The sequence below is a fragment of the Rosa rugosa genome, chromosome 6, assembly GCF_958449725.1.
Source record: "Rosa rugosa chromosome 6, drRosRugo1.1, whole genome shotgun sequence".
NCBI classification, from domain to species: Eukaryota; Viridiplantae; Streptophyta; class Magnoliopsida; order Rosales; family Rosaceae; genus Rosa; species Rosa rugosa.
This window is the reverse complement of record NC_084825.1, coordinates 50699017-50716592: the sequence shown is the minus strand read 5'-3', so window position 1 is coordinate 50716592 and position 17576 is coordinate 50699017. Positions and strand designations below refer to the sequence as shown.

General features: G+C 37.3%; 1 protein-coding gene and 1 long non-coding RNA gene across 4 annotated transcripts; both read right to left on the bottom strand.

The window, feature by feature from the left end:
- Window positions 1–287: 287 nt before the first annotated feature.
- LOC133717602 (uncharacterized) lies at window positions 288–2249 on the bottom strand. The gene is made up of 3 exons (XR_009849789.1): window positions 2101–2249; window positions 1469–1547; window positions 288–496 (listed from the first exon to the last, which is right to left on the bottom strand). It is a non-coding gene; the product is annotated as an uncharacterized LOC133717602 (long non-coding RNA).
- A 2743-nt stretch (window positions 2250–4992) lies between these two features.
- LOC133714591 (agamous-like MADS-box protein MADS3) lies at window positions 4993–14881 on the bottom strand. 3 transcript variants are annotated; one of them, XM_062140738.1, is made up of 9 exons: window positions 14752–14881; window positions 10520–10665; window positions 8762–8837; window positions 8168–8229; window positions 7959–8058; window positions 6676–6741; window positions 5713–5754; window positions 5447–5620; window positions 4993–5347 (listed from the first exon to the last, which is right to left on the bottom strand). In XM_062140738.1, exons 1-8 carry the CDS (start codon window positions 14788–14790, stop codon window positions 5480–5482), a joined length of 672 nt encoding a protein of 223 aa, XP_061996722.1. In that variant the 5' UTR covers window positions 14791–14881; the 3' UTR covers window positions 4993–5347; window positions 5447–5479. The 3 variants fall into 3 exon arrangements, with proteins under 3 accessions (XP_061996722.1, XP_061996724.1, XP_061996723.1); XM_062140739.1 differs by having other exon boundaries at window positions 4999–5347; window positions 6676–6717; XM_062140740.1 differs by lacking the exon at window positions 6676–6741 and having other exon boundaries at window positions 4994–5347.
- Between the last annotated feature and the right edge of the window lie 2695 nt (window positions 14882–17576).

Below are 17576 nucleotides of genomic sequence, written 5' to 3'. Positions count from 1 at the left end.
CCTGCGGAAACTAAACTTATTCTAATACGAACTTAGAAGACAACTCTACCGTCCTACAGACATACACGCTGTCTAGACCCCATACTAAGACATACCCAATGATTATACCAGTACCGAAGAGTATATGATGGGGATCCGCTGCAGACGGGCCATCACTCGGGGAGTACTGATTATCACCAAATATGTACCTTACGCTCTGATACCAAACTGTCACGCCCCGAATTTTGAATAACACATTCAAAATCCGAAACATGAATTAAACAACTTAAACAAATAAACGTTCTGAATTCTTTTCTCAGAAACAACTCCACCACTTACACAAAATTTCCAAATCGGTAAACTTCGAGTTAATTATTACAATTCCCTCTTACAAAGTAAAATTGTAAAACTCTAAACGAGCATAACGAACCTCACAACATAAAATCAGAGTATCACAAGCAGCTACTCTACACAGCTCGATCACCTTCCTGATTCTCCTGTCCTGTAGGATTACCCGCTACACCGTTTGAATAGTGTACCGGGAATTGCAACAACACAAAACCCGGTAAGCTTTTTGCAAAGCTCGTATGAGTAAACAAGAAAGAACTGTTGATTTATTAAATTACAATTCAAGTAAAATTCAACAGTATTACGTCTGCAAAGAGACATCAAACCACTCATGGAAAACCACAAGGAATACATTTTCACAATCCTCAAATCACAATACACCACACTGGTCCTGCAAACACCCAACCCACATAACACCACTCTGGTCCATCCCAATAACACGTTAGAGCTCTAACTGCCTCGTTACCTCTGACACCTTGGCCTAGGGTCAAGCAACGGCAAAAATACTTCGGTTAACACTATAACCGTCGCGCTTTGGACATCCCCGTCCTCAGCACCATATACTTCGGTTAATAATAAACCGTCGCGCTTTGGACATCCCCGTCCTCAGCACACAACTTCGGTTAATAATAAACCGTCGCACCTTGGACATCCCCGTCCTCAGCACACAAACACTCCGGTTATCCTTAACCGTCGAACTTCGGACACCTCATCCTCAGAACCCTACATTCTCTAACTCTATACATACTCCAATGTAAATCATGAATATTAACAAGAACTCATCAATCATGATCATCACATATAAATATGATAAGTCAAATTTCAATTCATAGTATTTTAATCATCCCAAATTCCACACTCATCAATGTCACACCATTCCACATATAATCACGTAAATATATATATACGTAATTATCCGCTCAGGGATAATCACTATTACCAACTATAGTTCACATGCAATAAAACCGAGAAATTCATTTGTATAGTAAAAATCATTTTACTTATCCATGGACCGTAGTTGATCAAGTCCATATGATTTTAAAACAAATATTTATTCCATAAATATTTTCACGCAATTACGACAAAATAAGGTAATTAAATTTATTCGGTTCGTAATATGAACCACGTGAGGTTTACTCACCTCTAAATTCCCGCTGCGTCTTCTTAACAGCTCAAAATACAATTTCACGAATCGTCCGCCAAATCAAACCGTCGATCACCTAATCAAACATGACCTTAACTTAGCCAATAACTCAAAAACATAATCAAACGACAATCCAACGGTCGGATTGAAATTAAATGATGATCCAACGGTCGGATCCTCACGGATCGCCTTCCTAATCACTGTTTTGCATTTATACGAAGATCCAACGGTCGGATCTTCGCCCATGACCACACAAAGCCAATGGGACAGTCATAAGATCATCATATCAAAACTACAAGTCCATCTGACGGTCCTAACTTCACATATCATGAATCAAACGATCAAAATCGATCGAAACGTAAAAATTCATAACTTAACCATATGATATCCAAAAATTGCGTATAATATATCAAAATGATCGTATTGAAATATAGAATCTGAAAATGTACAGAAACCATATTTTTGATCCCCGGAGGTGGCCGGAAAGGGCCGCCGGAGTTAGTGGCAGAGCCGCCGCCGACCACCACCAATGGTGTCGGGGTCGGGCTGCTCTTCTTCCTCTCATCATGCTTAACAACTTTCATAACTAGCACGAAGTCTGAAAATGACCGGAAGGGGTCGAAAATTACCTTGAACAGTATGAAGGTGGCCGGAATTTTCCAGAAACCGGCGAGAAACTGCAGAAAACGGCGAGCTCCAATTCGACGTAAAAACGTCAATTTAAGGCTTCGATTCCTTCTGAAGAGTTGTTAAGAAACTCAAGAAGAACTCACTGGTTCAAGAATCACAGAAAAATATGGTCTGTAGCTCGAGATATCTTGATCGAAAGCGTCGTTGGCCGGAAAATTTCCAGAATCCGGCGAGCTTGAATTCCGACGTAAAAACTTCAATTTCTCGCTTCGATCCCTTCATGAAAGTTGTTCAGAACTTCAATCTGAGTTCACCAGCTCAAGAAACACTCAAAACGACGTCCTGTAGCGCGAGATATATCGATCGAAAGCCTCGGTTTTCGATTTTGATCGGGTCTGGCTTCCAGCCGCCACCACGAGTAGCGCCGCCGTGCAAGGCCACTTCTGGGAGCTTCAGGACGTTGAGGCGAGCTCGAGGATGAAGTTTGGGGGGAATTGGTGGCCGGAAACACGAGGAGGATGAGTTAGTTCGGTTTCGGGTGCAACCGGGTTCGAGCTGGTTTGCCAAACCTTGAGGCCGTGCCGGGGAAAAAGACGACGTCCAGTAGGTAGAGCAGCCTCAGGCGAATCCAAAGGGAGTGATCCGACGTCTGGAGGTGGTTGATGGAGGAAGAACAGAGTTAGAGAACTAATGCTCTGTTTTTTTTTTGAAGTGAAATAGAGTGAATGAGAGAGAGATGCTAGTCTGCTTGCTAGCTCTCATCAATTATGCATAAACAGGAAAATAAACAAGTCTCCGAGCTTTACTCCCTAAAATCAGAAAGTTGTCTGCCACCCTTTTTCTTTTATTAACAGTAATTCCACTAAAAGTTGTCAAAACAGGTTATTACACAAACGCTACCCCATTCTCTAGCTTCGTGATTGATCATTATTATTTATGTCTTTGTTAAAAGTGATTGATCATTATTCTATTAATATCTTTGTATTTAAAATGTCTTTTTTTTTTTTAAACGAAGAGGTCAACTCGGTTTTATAGTTCAACAAGCAGTACCAAACGATACACTCCTATGGGGTCGAAAAAAAGAGTCGTTCTTTAGGACATACAGACATCTTATTCTACATACAAATAGAAACCTGCATACCCAGAGTACGCCCATCTTTTAGGAAATACATGCACCATTTTTCTAACAAAAACCTAAGTACTCAGAAGAAATAAAATAATGGAACCAACAGAGTATCGATTTTTGCGACCACACTATTGGAAGAGGATGCAAGTGTACCATCCGCTCCGTCTTCATCCATCAAAGCCACTCAAATTGAAGACAAACTTGCGGCCCAGCCAAACCGGAATCCACCAGTCTCTGCCCCCAGCCTCTAGCTTCCAATCCACACCAGGTGCTGTCGGCCAAGCTAGCCTCTGGCTTCCAAGCCACCCCAAAGGTTACCAATCACGATCTCAGCTGCGATCGAAAACTTGATGACGTAGAGGAACTCTGCGAAGAAGAAAGCACGGCATAAGCCGGTCTTGATTTATCCGACTCCGATAAAGATGTCGGAGCAATACCTCATCGAAGATGAAGCAAGGTGCAGAGACGCCGGCGCGCTCCCTGTATTTAAATGCTTAAATTATCTTAAATGTGTGGACTTTAAAAGATTCAATTTTTGGAGAGAAAATTACCTAAAAGTTTCAGGCCTAGATGATTCCACTTGATAGTGAGAGTGTCTCCTTATAATTGGAGTGAATCCAAATACATAATATCTTTTTTTATTAGAACCAAATACATAATATTTAATGTACAAAATTTGATGCCAACATAAATACGTGAAACTATTTTTTTTTTTGGGCAATGAAAGTACATTTTCTTTAATAACATTAATCGATGAAAATTTTGTAGTCAAATACATCCTGAACTATAGTTAGCATTCCTTCAAAGAAAAGAGCCTACATTGTCCCTGATAAAGCTCTGGCTATGATGTTTGCGGAGACGTACACCGTTGGGTCTTTAGGTGTTAATGCTTCGTTATAGTTGCTTTGTTTCGGGTTGTGTAGGTTTGTAATTTTTTCTTTGTTTTCTTTCGTTTTTGTTTTTGCAGTTTGCTTCCTAAGTCTATACTTTTCTTGAATGAATTCCATTCTTGACTGGTACGAGGTTAGGGAGGTTTATTTTTCCTTGCAGTTCCTTTAGGTTTTTAGTCTTTTGGTTAGGAGGTTTTGGCTGCTTTGTGCAGTCTGTATTGTGCTTGATCTTGTACTATGAGTGGTTTCTTGAAACCCTCTAGCTTGATGCAGTGACGTCGTTTATTTATTGGAACATGATTCTTTCCCCTCAAAAAAAAAGAAAAAAAAAGCATACATTCGATTTTTTTTTTTAAATGTCGAAATAAAACATTCAAGACCATTTCTCGCTATATTACTAGGACAGCCGTGATCATTATGCTAATGCAAGGTGTTTGTTGGAGTCCAAAACAAGGTTGATACTACCAATCTATCAAGCTTCTTATAATTGTTCGTATCAAATTTCTGAAAGAACAAAACTTTATTTCTACCACAATGCATAGAGAAGAGACCTGCTAAATCGGTGCATCATTAATTAAACTCTTAATGGAATTTAGATAGGTAGGAATTATATTCGTGGATGTCAATTCGGTGCACAATCTTCGTGTCACCATGCGTACCATTGGGTTCGAATGAGTTGGGTTCTCAAAATACGAAACTTTGAGACGGAAAACTTTTGCCTACTCCATCTTTTGAAAACATTGCTCAAAGTGGGAATAATTCTTAGGATAAGGTCTTATACAATTATATCTCATTCAGTCGAATAATATGTGTGGATGGATAAAAGGCATGATCGACCATCTGAATCATATTGTAGAACATATCCTCACGTTTTGGCTTTCCACTGTAACAAAGTTCTTGGACAGAATGCTAAAAACTGAGACAAACTCGAATGACCCAAGTCACCTAACCTAGCTAGGTCATGAGCATCCAATGAAATCCAATAATATATCATTTCTTGTTTACAATTTTTTTTTTCTGGACTAGTTTACGAATTATTAAGTGCCTTATAATCCCCTATATACTGATTTGACCCTACTCAAAAAGGCCAGGAAGCCACATTGATTAAATTACACATTATATATATACCTGCATGCAACTTAATTGCTGTAAGATACAATACATGAATAATTTCAGGGATGCCAAATTGCCAAGGCCCTAATTGGTTGCAGCTGCTGAATCACGCCCGAACTGTTCATGTTTGAAAATGAATCAATGTTTAGGGTTAGGGTTTCTGCACTGTGTTAACTAAGGTGAGAAGTTTCAAATTCATATACAGGAGATCTTTACCATATTCATAAGTGTAAGGTGGGCTCTTGCTGATTAGCATTTGCGCGCAGAGCGCGTTTTAGTAGAAATGTTTTCATGAGAAGCTCTAGAAGCTATAGTAGGCTCTCCTCCTGGACGACCTTGAATTAATGCTTCATCATTATCATTGTCGCTATGTTTTTCCCTTTCTTCAAGCTGACAAATTCCATAAACCCAAAATTTCATATACCAGAAGCTATTATCACACATGGCTCAATGACACACACACTAAAGTAAGAGTACCGTACCTCAGATTTTAGCTGATTATGTATCTCTTCAAGATCATTCTCCTGCCATTTTATTTATGATAATAATATTAAATGTGGTCAAAATTAGAAAACGAGAGATCTATATGTAAAATTCCATTTCTAATATATTCAGGTGTAGTAGAAATCTTCAACCGATTCTGTATTTACCAAACATGGAGATATGAAATATTTTCCGGTTTTCAAACATCTGATCCAAAATGTCTCATTGTACTTATAGCATCAGTACTCTTTGAAGAACTATATGCAAAAAGTTTTAATTGGCCAAATTTCCAAAAGATAAAAATAAAAATAAAAGAAGAAACAATAGGATATTTAACTTGATTTGGAAAACTAGATAGCATGCTAGAATATGTTTGCATGTAGTTATGTACTGAGCTGCTAGCTAGAGAATCAATATTATATCTCATTCTCAAGTCTGTTAGAAAGCTGCTGATGACTGGTTTTCTTTTCTTATTAGAACAACCAAAGGGAAATTCTACGATACCTACATGTATGTCATACACGTTTACTAATATGAGTACAAATTTGTTGTCATTGTGGTAATAATAATCATTGTTTGTGTAATTTTAGTTCTATCAAAGGTAACTACTCCACCCATGATATTTCTACAAGTTTATGAACAAATTGTTGTCAATGTGGTAACTTGGTTCAATTATATGTAAATAGTGTAAAACAAATGTGGTAATTTTGTTGTCAATGTGGTAAATTTGGTTCAATTAGATTGTAATTTTGGTTCAACTTATATAAAATGAGTATATAATAAACATCTCTGTATCATTGACAACCCCACAACTTAAGCTTGGTGATTTTGTATAAAGCTCGATCATGGAAATTATAGATGGAATGTCTCATACCAATATGTGTGTGTGTGTGTAAGTATAGCAAGACATATACTGTTGATTAAATTTATTGATAATATATGGTAATGATATTAACATTTACCTTTCTGCGTAGTGCTTCTAATTGATCTAACATCATCTGCATCTGCATATATAAACCAGGAAATGTCTGCTGATCATATATATATATGTCGTGCTGTCATGGTTTAATTACCATTGAAACAATCATACTATAGTGAAGACTGTTCATGATATTCTTACAGCTTAATTTCCCTAATATCCCACCGCGAAAGATAACTAACAACCTAACAACGTGGTGAACAAGAGGCGAAACAAATTCATATATTGTGGCACTTGCCTTAACCTCCATGAAATGTAAAAGCAATTGAGCAGGTTGCTTATTGTTTCTTTTATTCTGGAAACTGTTGATTTTTGCTCACGGTTGCTTTTGCTAGTGATCATTCTACTGTACAAAGCTATTTGCATCTGTACATGGACTTTCACATATATAGCATGAAAATCAATGTTATTTGTGAACTTTTAACTCTACAGGGCCTTCAAATTAAAAGAATTGAAAAGCATGAAAATCAATGTCATTTGTGAACTTTTAACTCTACAGGGCCTTCAAATTAAAAGAACTGAAAAGCATGAAAATCAATGTCATTTGTGAACTTTTAACTCTACAGGGCCTTCAAATTAAAAGAATTTAAAAGCATGAAAATCAATGTCATTTGTGAACTTTTAACTCTACAGGGCCTTCAAATTGAAAGAATTGAAAAGCAATATTCCAAACTGTCCAAGTTTCCTCCATCTCCCCTGTACTAATCTAAGTCTTAATCTATTCAACATGTACTGATCACAGATAGTTCCTCCTTTCTTATCTCCATTTGGCCAGCTAGCCAAATAAGACTCCGACCAATTATATAATGTAAATTAGCTAGACATTTTAGCAATTCAACATGGGGGTTTTCTACCGTACTTGAATGTTTACCATACACTCATTTACATCTAATTGAACTAAAATTACAATTTATTTGAACCAAATTTACAACATTGACAACAAAGTTATCACATTTGTTTTACACATTTACATATAATTGAACAAAGTTACCACATCGACAACAATTTGTTCATAAACTTATAAAAATATCATAGGTGGAGTAATTACCTCTAATATAACTAAAATTACCAAAAAAATAACTCTATTTACCTCAATGACAACAAAATTGTTATTAAATCTGTAAATGAGTGTATCACATACATACAGGTACTGTAGAATTTCCCTTCAACATGTTAGAATGTTGTAAAAATGTCAAGCATAGATCACTTTATATGCACGCACATATGTAAACTATATACATATACATGATATAGTAATGTTAATACCTTCCTTTGTCTAGCTTGTGAAAGAGTTCTGTCAAGCTGTTTCTCAAGATTTTCCAATTCTTTCAGACGAAGTTTTTCAAGATCTTCTCCAAGAAAATGCCTAAACATGTTCAACTAAAAAATTGATTAATATACTAAAAGAGGCAAAGCGCTATATTTGCATCATTGATTACCAAACTGAAACATCAATGTATGGTATTCACACACACCTTTGCGAACGCTGAAGAGATTCATATTTGACTTTCAATTTTGAGACTTCTTGATATAAGTTCTGCACAATGAAATGTTTTATGAAATTTTGAATAACAATTCTCACAGTTAATAACAAAGAACTGGAATACAAATGAATTAGAGCATAGCCAAATTCGCAGCTATTTTTGGGACAAATTTCAAGTGATTAGCAATCAAAGCTCAACTAATTATCATCGATGTATTAGTTACTACGGATTATAGCCAATCAATTCGATCATTTTCAGCACACTTTAAACATAGATTCCCATGATTTTTGCTGCATCATCCTGCTCCGTCATCATTTATTTCATGATTCAGCTGCGATAGATCCACTAGCATACCTCTCTAACTCTCGCTCAATCATGGAAAACTAAATATCCATATATATGACGGTCCATGGTAGAATATTGTTACTGTACATACTATACTAATTTGAATAGCCATATATGAAACAAGTGCATGCAACTACGAAAACTGAGAAAATAGATGTATGCATATAGAACTGATATCTAGATTAACAAGTAGATTAAAAAATTGCATTAGGATTTTGAGAGAGATAACTATTCAACAACCTGTGTTTCATTCTCAGCAACATTGTCTTGTGAGGAATAGCAGCTTTGTTGGTACCGGTTGAGAATTTCGTTTACACTAGCAAAAGGATGACAGCCGGTCAATCTTAATTCGTATTGTTGACAATTTAAAGTTGATGAATAGAGAGACTAGAGTGAGAGAAGAGAGAGGAAACTAAGAATTGCGCCCACACACACATATATATCCATTAATCAATTGTATGTCTTAATTCATCAATAAGAAGAAGAAAAAAAACATTGTTAAAATACGAAGTTAATATAAACATATATAACAGCTTCATAGCTCCATCCTTCTTTACAAGTGTTACTGTAATAGGTACAGCAGTTGAGTCATATGAAAGATGAAATTACAGATCACAAAAATCCTAATATATGTATAGCAAATAACACACACACACCCCCCGGTCCCCATTTAGGGATGACAATAATCCCCATCAGGTATTCGACCCTAACAGGGAAAAATTCGGGGATAATCGGGTAATAGGGATGGGGATCCCCAGTATTAGAATTCTGAAATCGAATGCAGAATTCAAATACTGGGATCCCCATATCCACCCAATTAGAATTATCTGAAATATATATATATATATATATATATATATTATTTATTATATATATTTTTGATATTATTTATAAATAAATATTTATGTAAATTTCATCTTTTTGTCAATATTTAAATTCTGTCAATATATCACCTTGTTGGAGTAAATGAGCAAGTTGTTAGGTTACACTAAGTAGTTGATTGTGGAATTTTTTTGTCGGATGCAGACTTTTATTGTTCTTTTCTAAGCAAGACTTGTATTTTTTTTTTGTTTGATTGAAATAAAAAATTTATTTTATTTTAGTGTTTGATTTTAACTTCATGCTCTACAATTCATAATTATCTATATGAATTTTTATATAATAGATAAGTAATATTGTTAACGGGAATTGGGGCGGGTAAGGAGATGGGGATTGAAGTCGGATATGGGGATGGTAATTTAATCCCCTTCCTCCCCATTGCCATCCCTATCCTCATTCCATGCCCAATATTTAGTTTGTCAAATCATCTAACGTGCGAGTTGTACTATTTATGTATTTATACAGGATTAACGTAGAGAAAACTAAGTAAGTATATATATTGCATTAAACTCCTTTGATCTAATTTAAAATCCCTCCTTAACACTTAATTAACCACTCTTCGATTTGATTGTTCTTGTTTATAGTAATAAAGGAAATCTACAATGAAATATCTCAGATATATAACTGATCTTCATATACAGCAGTCTACAATTCTACAGAAACCGAAAACTGGACATAGAAGATTCATGGCAAGAGCTCGTAATTCATTTCTAGTTTTCTACCGTACCTTATTAAATTCTTTTGTGTATGTAGTTTTTCTTATAATAAGAAGGATCTGAAAGGAACTTAATCAAAGAAAAAAAAGTAAACTCTGAAGGAAAATAAAACTGCATATCGAGTTGAGTTTATCGATGAAAATTAATTGGGAGACCTATATATGTACTTTTCTGATCATAAAATGATGGTGAATGAGAGAGATAGAGAGAGGGGTCAAAAACCCAGAAGTCATTCAAACCAAAGCTGCAGATAGATACTAAAGAGAGACAGAAACCCTAGCTAATTCTAAAGCCACGTACGGACGTACACACCATATATATCATCATTCAAAGGAAGAAAAAGCAATCCAGAAAATCTATTAACAATTAAAAATAAAAGAAGAAGATGATCAGATATATGTACTCGTTGGTGCTGGCAAAGTCGAAGACCTTGCCGCGGCTGCAGGAGACGATAAGGGCAACTTGGGCATCGCAGAGCACAGAGAGCTCCTGAGCTTTCTTGAACAGACCGAGCCGTCGTTTCGAAAAGGTCACTTGCCGGTTTATCTTTGTTGAAAAACATATCTGATGGAGCAAGCTTTTCTTCTTTTTGATATGATTCAATTAACATGATCTTTTACAAGGAGAAAACATATATACGGAAGGGAAGGGAAAAGGAAGACAACAAAAGGTTAAAGGGGAACAGCAAAAGGAGAAAGGAGAAAGACAAAAAAAACGGAAAAGAAGGAAAAGAAGAGACAGCAAAAAGAAAGTGAAAAAGAAGAGAACAACAGACAAAAAACAATTGCTGGCAATATGCCAAACTAATTGCTGGTAATATGCTAAACTCCAATACTCCCCCTCAAGCTGGATCAAGGGGATTCATTGATCCAAGCTTGCCCAAAATACTGTGAAATTGAGCAGTGGAAAGGGATTTGGTGAAAATATCAGCCAATTGATCATGGCTTCGAGTGTAGTGAGTATCAATGATCTTGGACTGAACTTGAGCTCGAATGTAGTGACAATCAACTTCTATGTGTTTGGTTCTTTCATGAAAAACCGGATTAGAAGCTATGTGCATTGCAGCTTGATTGTCACAGAAAAGAGACATTGGTTGACTACTAGGGAACCCCAAATCAGAGAGGAGACATTTTAGCCAAATAAGCTCACAAGCAGTGGAGGCCATAGCTCTGTATTCTGCTTCTGCACTAGAACGAGCAACAACAGTTTGCTTCTTGCTCTTCCAAGTAACCAGATTACCACCAACAAATGTGCAGAAGCCAGTAGTGGATTTACGATCAAGAGAGTTGCCTGCCCAATCAGCATCAGTGTATCCCATTATGTGAGTGTTTCCATTGTTTTTCATCAAAATGCCTCTACCAACAGAACCTTTGAGATAACGAAGGATTCGCTTTATAATGTGAAGATGAGCCAAAGTTGGAGCATGCATGAATTGGCTGACAATGCTTACAGCGTAAGCAATGTCAGGTCTAGTGATCGTGAGATAAATAAGCTTACCAACTAATCTTTGATAGGAAGTTAGATTAGAGAGAGGCTCACTCAATACATCAAGTTGCAGCTTACTATCAAGAGGAGTGCGAGCTGGTTTGCAATCCTTCATATCTGTATCTTGCAACAAATCAAGAACATACTTTCTTTGGTTAAGAAAGAGGCCTTTATGAGAAGTAGCCATTTCTATACCAAGAAAGTACTTAAGAATCCCCAAATCTTTGATAGCAAACCTGCTTCGAAGTGATTGTTTGAGCAACTCAATCTCTTCAACATTGTCACCTGTTACGATCAAATCATCAACATAGATAAGTACCAGCAGTTTGCTGGTTGAACCAATTCGAATGAACAATGAAGAATCTGCATTGCTTCTGTGGAAACCGACTTCTTCAAGTACCGAACTAAGTTTGGCATACCAAGCACGTGGAGATTGTTTTAAGCCATAGATGGCTTTGTGAAGCTTGCACACTATATTAGGATCATGAGACTGAGAATGACCAGGAGGTAACTTCATATAGACCTCCTCTTCAAGATCACCATGTAAGAAAGCGTTCTTCACATCCATTTGGTAAAGAGGCCATGCATGATTAACTGCAACTGATAACAAAACTCTAACTGTGTTCATTTTAGCAACAGGAGCAAAAGTTTCCTTGTAATCTACCCCATAAGTTTGAGTAAAACCACGAGCCACTAAACGAGCTTTATGTCTCTCCACAGTGCCATCAGAGTGAAACTTGGTCTTGTAAATCCATCTGCAACCTACAGCCTTCTTCCCTTTTGGAATTCGAACAATACTCCAAGTATTATTATCATTAAGAGCTTGAAGTTCATCTGCCATAGCCTGCTTCCATTCAGCAAGATGATTGGCTTCCTCAAAACTTTGAGGTTCATGAGTATTATCAAGGACACTCAGAAATGCAGAATGAGCAGATGAAAAATTCTTATAAGAGATGAAGTGTGACATCGGGTACCTTGCATTGTAGGTTACATAGTCCTTGAGCTTTGATGGAGGACCTCGTTCTCGTGGAGGGTTTCTACGAAGAACAACTACAGGTGGAGCAGGAGGCTCGACAACATATTGCACGTTATGAGGTTCAGCAACAGATTGCATATCAATCTCTGGATCAGAAAGAACAGCTGGAACTTCTTGAACTGGAACAGCAGGATTGATAGACGGATTGCAATCCTCAACAGTAGGGAGAGCTGGAGCTTCTTGAACTGGAACAGCAGGATTTATAGAAGGATTGCAATCCTCAACAATAGGGAGATTTGGACTTGGGAACAGATCAGATAGGAACTCCCCCTGTCCAGTATCACATGATTTCCTTGTGAAATAAGGAGTAACTTCATCAAATCTTACATCCCTGGAGACAATGAGTTTCCTAGTAGCAAGATTGTAGCATTTATACCCTTTTTGAGTAGATGAATATCCTAGGAAAACACATTTATCAGCTCTAGGATCAAGTTTATCACGTTGATGAGCTTGAATATGAATGAAGCATGTGCAGCCAAAGACTTTCAAGTGAGACAGATCAATCTTTCTACCTTTCAACACTTCAAGAGGAGATTTGAAAGCAAGCACTCTGCTAGGTAATCTATTGATGAGATATGTGGCAGTGAGAACACCTTGAGACCAAAATTTTTTGGGAACATTCATTTGAAACATAAGAGCTCTGGTTTTTTCAAGAATGTCTCGATTTTTCCTCTCGGCAATCCCATTCTGTTGAGAAGTACCAACACAGCTAGTCTGATGCACAATGCCTTGTGAGCTCAAGTATTGTGACATGTTATTGGACATATACTCAGAACCATTATCAGATCGTAAAATATGAACAGATGATGAAAATTGAGTGATGATAAGTTTATGAAAATCCTTAAAAACATCCACAACTTCACTTTTTAGTTTCAAAAGATACAACCAAGTAATCTCGTAAAATCATCTACAAATGTTACAAAATACTTAAATCCATCATAGGACTCAAGAACTGGACCCCAAATGTCTGAATGCACGATTTCAAAGGGATTACTAGCCCTAGATGAAGAAGAAGTAAATGGTAATCTAGAGGATTTTGATAAATGGCAGACATCACATTGATTAGCTACTTTGTGCATATTTGGGAACAAAAAAGACAACACTTTCTCAGATGGATGAGCCAAACGTTGATGCCAAAGATGATGATCTTGAGCTAAATTTGAACTAGCTTGAAAAACCTTGGAGGCAAATGAGTTTTTTGACAAATAATAAAGTCCATTTAAGAAAAAACCTTCACCAATAGTTTTCTTGGTGATAAGATCCTGAAATATAACATTATAAGGAGAGAAAATGACAAGACATTTTAAGGTATGTATAATTCTTCCAACAGACAGAAGTTGAAAAGGAAAGGAAGGAACATAAAGAGCAACTGAATCAATGAGACTGGAAAGTAATTTTAGTTTTCCTTTCCCTAAAACAGAAACACTTTGGCCATTTGCTACTGATACTTTAGAAGGGGTGGACAATTTTTCAAAATCATGCAAGTTTTTAAGCTTATTTGTCATGTGATCTGAAGCTCCTGAGTCTATAATCCAATAATCATCCACATCACAAACATTTAGAGCAGTTGAGAAGGATTTTAGAATACCTGAGGCTTCTTCATGTGGGACACAATCAGTTTCTGTAAGAAAGCCAGCAAATTTTCCAAGGAGTGGAGTGTGGCTTTCACTCCCAGTTATAGCTGATTCTTCTTTTTCACGCACCTGCCTCTTGTTGAGATAGGCAGCAAATTCATTAATCAAAGCAGCGGGATTGGAGGTGAAATTCATCATACTCCCAGTAGAAGAAGCATAGAGTCAGGCTTTGAATTCCTGCTCTGATACCATGTTGAAAAACATATATGATGGAGCAAGTTTTTCTTCTTTTTGATATGATTCAATTAACATGATCTTTTACAAGGAGAAAACATATATACGGAAGGGAAGGGAAAAGGAAGACAACAAAAGGTTAAAGGGGAACAGCAAAAGGAGAAAGGAGAAAGACAAAAAAACGGAAAAGAAGGAAAAGAAGAGACAGCAAAAAGAAAGTGAAAAAGAAGAGAACAACAGACAAAAAACAATTGCTAGCAATATGCCAAACTAATTGCTGGTAATATGCTAAACTCCAATAATCTTATTCTCGATTCTCTTCAATTCCACTTTCCCTCTCCCCATCTCTCTCTGTGTTTATTTTTCTTGCTCTCTTTCTCAGTTTAGTTTTCAGTTCTCACACCCTCAGTCAACATCAGTACTCCACTGTAGAATTTGTGGTTGTGTCTCTGACTCTTAATTCGTGCTTGTAATAATGGTCCTTTAATCCAAATTTTAAGCAACACGTGTCGGCCGGAGTACAGCGGCTACGGCCACTTTCAATCTTTTAAGCATAAACAGTGACGAGAGTGGGGTTGTTTGCCGAAGAAAACGAATCAGATGTGGCTCGAGCCCAGGGGAAGCGAGTAGTTTTTTGTACCTTTTTCTGTCGAGTCAAAAGATTTTGAGTGCCTGATTAAGGAGAAATCGAGTAGGGTCTCGACACGTATCCGGGCTCCAAGGGGATTGACTGCACCGGATACTGTTTTTCTTTCGTTTTTGAATGACCAATTGGCAGTCCATAAATAAAGCGAAGGGCCACTTTCAATCTTTTAAGCATAAACAGTGACGAGAGTGGGGTTGTTTGCCGAAGAAAACGAATCAGATGTGGCTCGAGCCCAGGGGAAGCGAGTAGTTTTTTGTACCTTTTTCTGTCGAGTCAAAAGATTTTGAGTGCCTGATTAAGGAGAAATCGAGTAAGGTCTCGACACGTATCCGGGCTCCAAGGGGATTGACTGCACCGGATACTGTTTTTCTTTCGTTTTTGAATGACCAATTGGCAGTCCATAAATAAAGCGATGGGACGGTTTTGTAATTTAAATTTTTTTAAATACTCTGTTTTTTGTTTTTTTGTTTTTAATAGCGGGAGGAGTTTCCGAGCAACTCCAACAGCTTCCCCATATTTTGATTTTTCTCCACTTTAGCAAAAAATGAGCCTCTTTTGCTCCAACAGATTCCCTATAATTATCCCTATTTTAAGAAAAATGAGGAAAGAGAAAACCAAATTCCCTATATTTACAGCAATCTCTAAAAATTTAAGGAAGAATATGAAGATTTTAGAGATTGCTGTAAAATAGAGAATCTGTTGGAGTTGGAGAAGAAAAAGATGCTAAAGCTTTGACTTTTGCTTCCCTATTATACAAAAATTATAGGGAAGCTGTTGGAGTTGCTAATATCATTATTACTCAAAAATGGAAAGTACAACAAGGGGGACGAATAGCCTAAACCTCGGGTGACATTACAATAATCTTCAATAACAACATCTAGAATGATCAGTGTATCATCAACTCAAAAATCATCAACAAAAGAACTCTTAGCAAGGTGAGCAAGCCTATTTGCTGCACCATTTACTTCCCGGAAGACATGCCTAAGAGAAATAAAGCTGAGAGACGTTAAATAATGACGACAGTTTTGCAATATATTACTGACCTCAGCCAAGTCCTTCCCTTCCTTGCACAAGGCACTGATCAGTATAGCATAATCAATGTTTTCTTTTTTGATTGAAATTCTTGAAAAAAAAAATCAAATGAAATTATTAAAGACAAATGTTATTATACAAAACAAAAGAAGATTAGATTTATAAAACTTCTCTAAGCCATAGTGCAGTCAGAGAGCGAATAAACCACGCAAATTTTGTTTCTTGCTATCGGACGGGTAGTTCTTTTGCCATGGCCTTCGGGGTTGATGGTTTGAAGGCAATTGTGGTTGGTCCTTGATCTCTATTTCAATGCTTCTCGGTGGCAAGGCAGACTTATACATCAGTGCAAGGAGCGGTGACTAGCGGTGGAGGCTGGGTCAGATTCTGATCCATCCCGGCTCCAAGTAGCGGCATCAACAAAGATGGCATCGATAGAGGTGTTGACTGTCGGGTGTAGGGATGGCAAATTCTCCCGAACCAAACCGTACCAACCGCATCCGAGCCGAGCCAAGTGAATTGGTAGCCGAAAACTTGGTAACCGAAGTCTTGGTACGGTACAACCGTACCGACTCCACATACACGGTACGGTAATGGTTTCAATTTTCACATATACATGGTATACCGTACCGTACCGAAGACAAGTATCATACTCATTTTTTAAATTTTTTATTCTTCGGTCTTCTTCTTTTGGACTCTTATTCTCTCTTCTGAGTCTTCTCTCTTCTCTTTCTTCTTTCTTCTTTTTCTTTCTTTTCCCCGTCTCTTCTGTCTCTCTTCTTATCTTCTTCTTTTTAGTTTTTTATTCTTCTCTCTTCTTTTTGGTTTCTCTCTTCTCTCTTCTCTTTCTTCTTTCTTCTTCTTTTTCTTTCTTTTCCCATCTGTATTAACTGCTCTATAGCCTGAGCCTCCCTTCATGTGCTAGCTCAATTTTTTATGTTCGTTTCAGTCTTTCTTTCAAACAGAAACATTTGGATGTTTCAATTTCTGTACAATACAATTTTCTTATAGTACTGAAATATTATTGATCAACCCGTATAAGAATTGTTGCATTCTACGGATTTTGATCGAGTGAAATTGGAGTTCATGAACTATTCCTTACAAGCATTACAGGTATTCAAGTCAGATCCAATTATGACCCGAATCAGAATTCAGGCTCAAGATGGTAGATGGGAGGAGGAAAGAGAGTTCAGGGGCGCTGAGGGGTGGGGTTTCGGATATTGTAGACCTAGAGGGGTTGGGATTTGGAACTTGGTTGCTGGTTTGGGGTCGGAGGAGATTGAAACGGATCTCGACCTTCGGTTTGGGGGAGTTGTGACGACCAAGCCTCGACGAGCAGCAGAGGTTGGATCATTGTTGTTGGTTTGGGGTTGGCGACTGAAGTGGCGGACTGGGTGGTGTTGAATTGGATCTGCGGCGGCTAGGGATAGTTTCCTTGTGCTAGTCCAACAGTGGT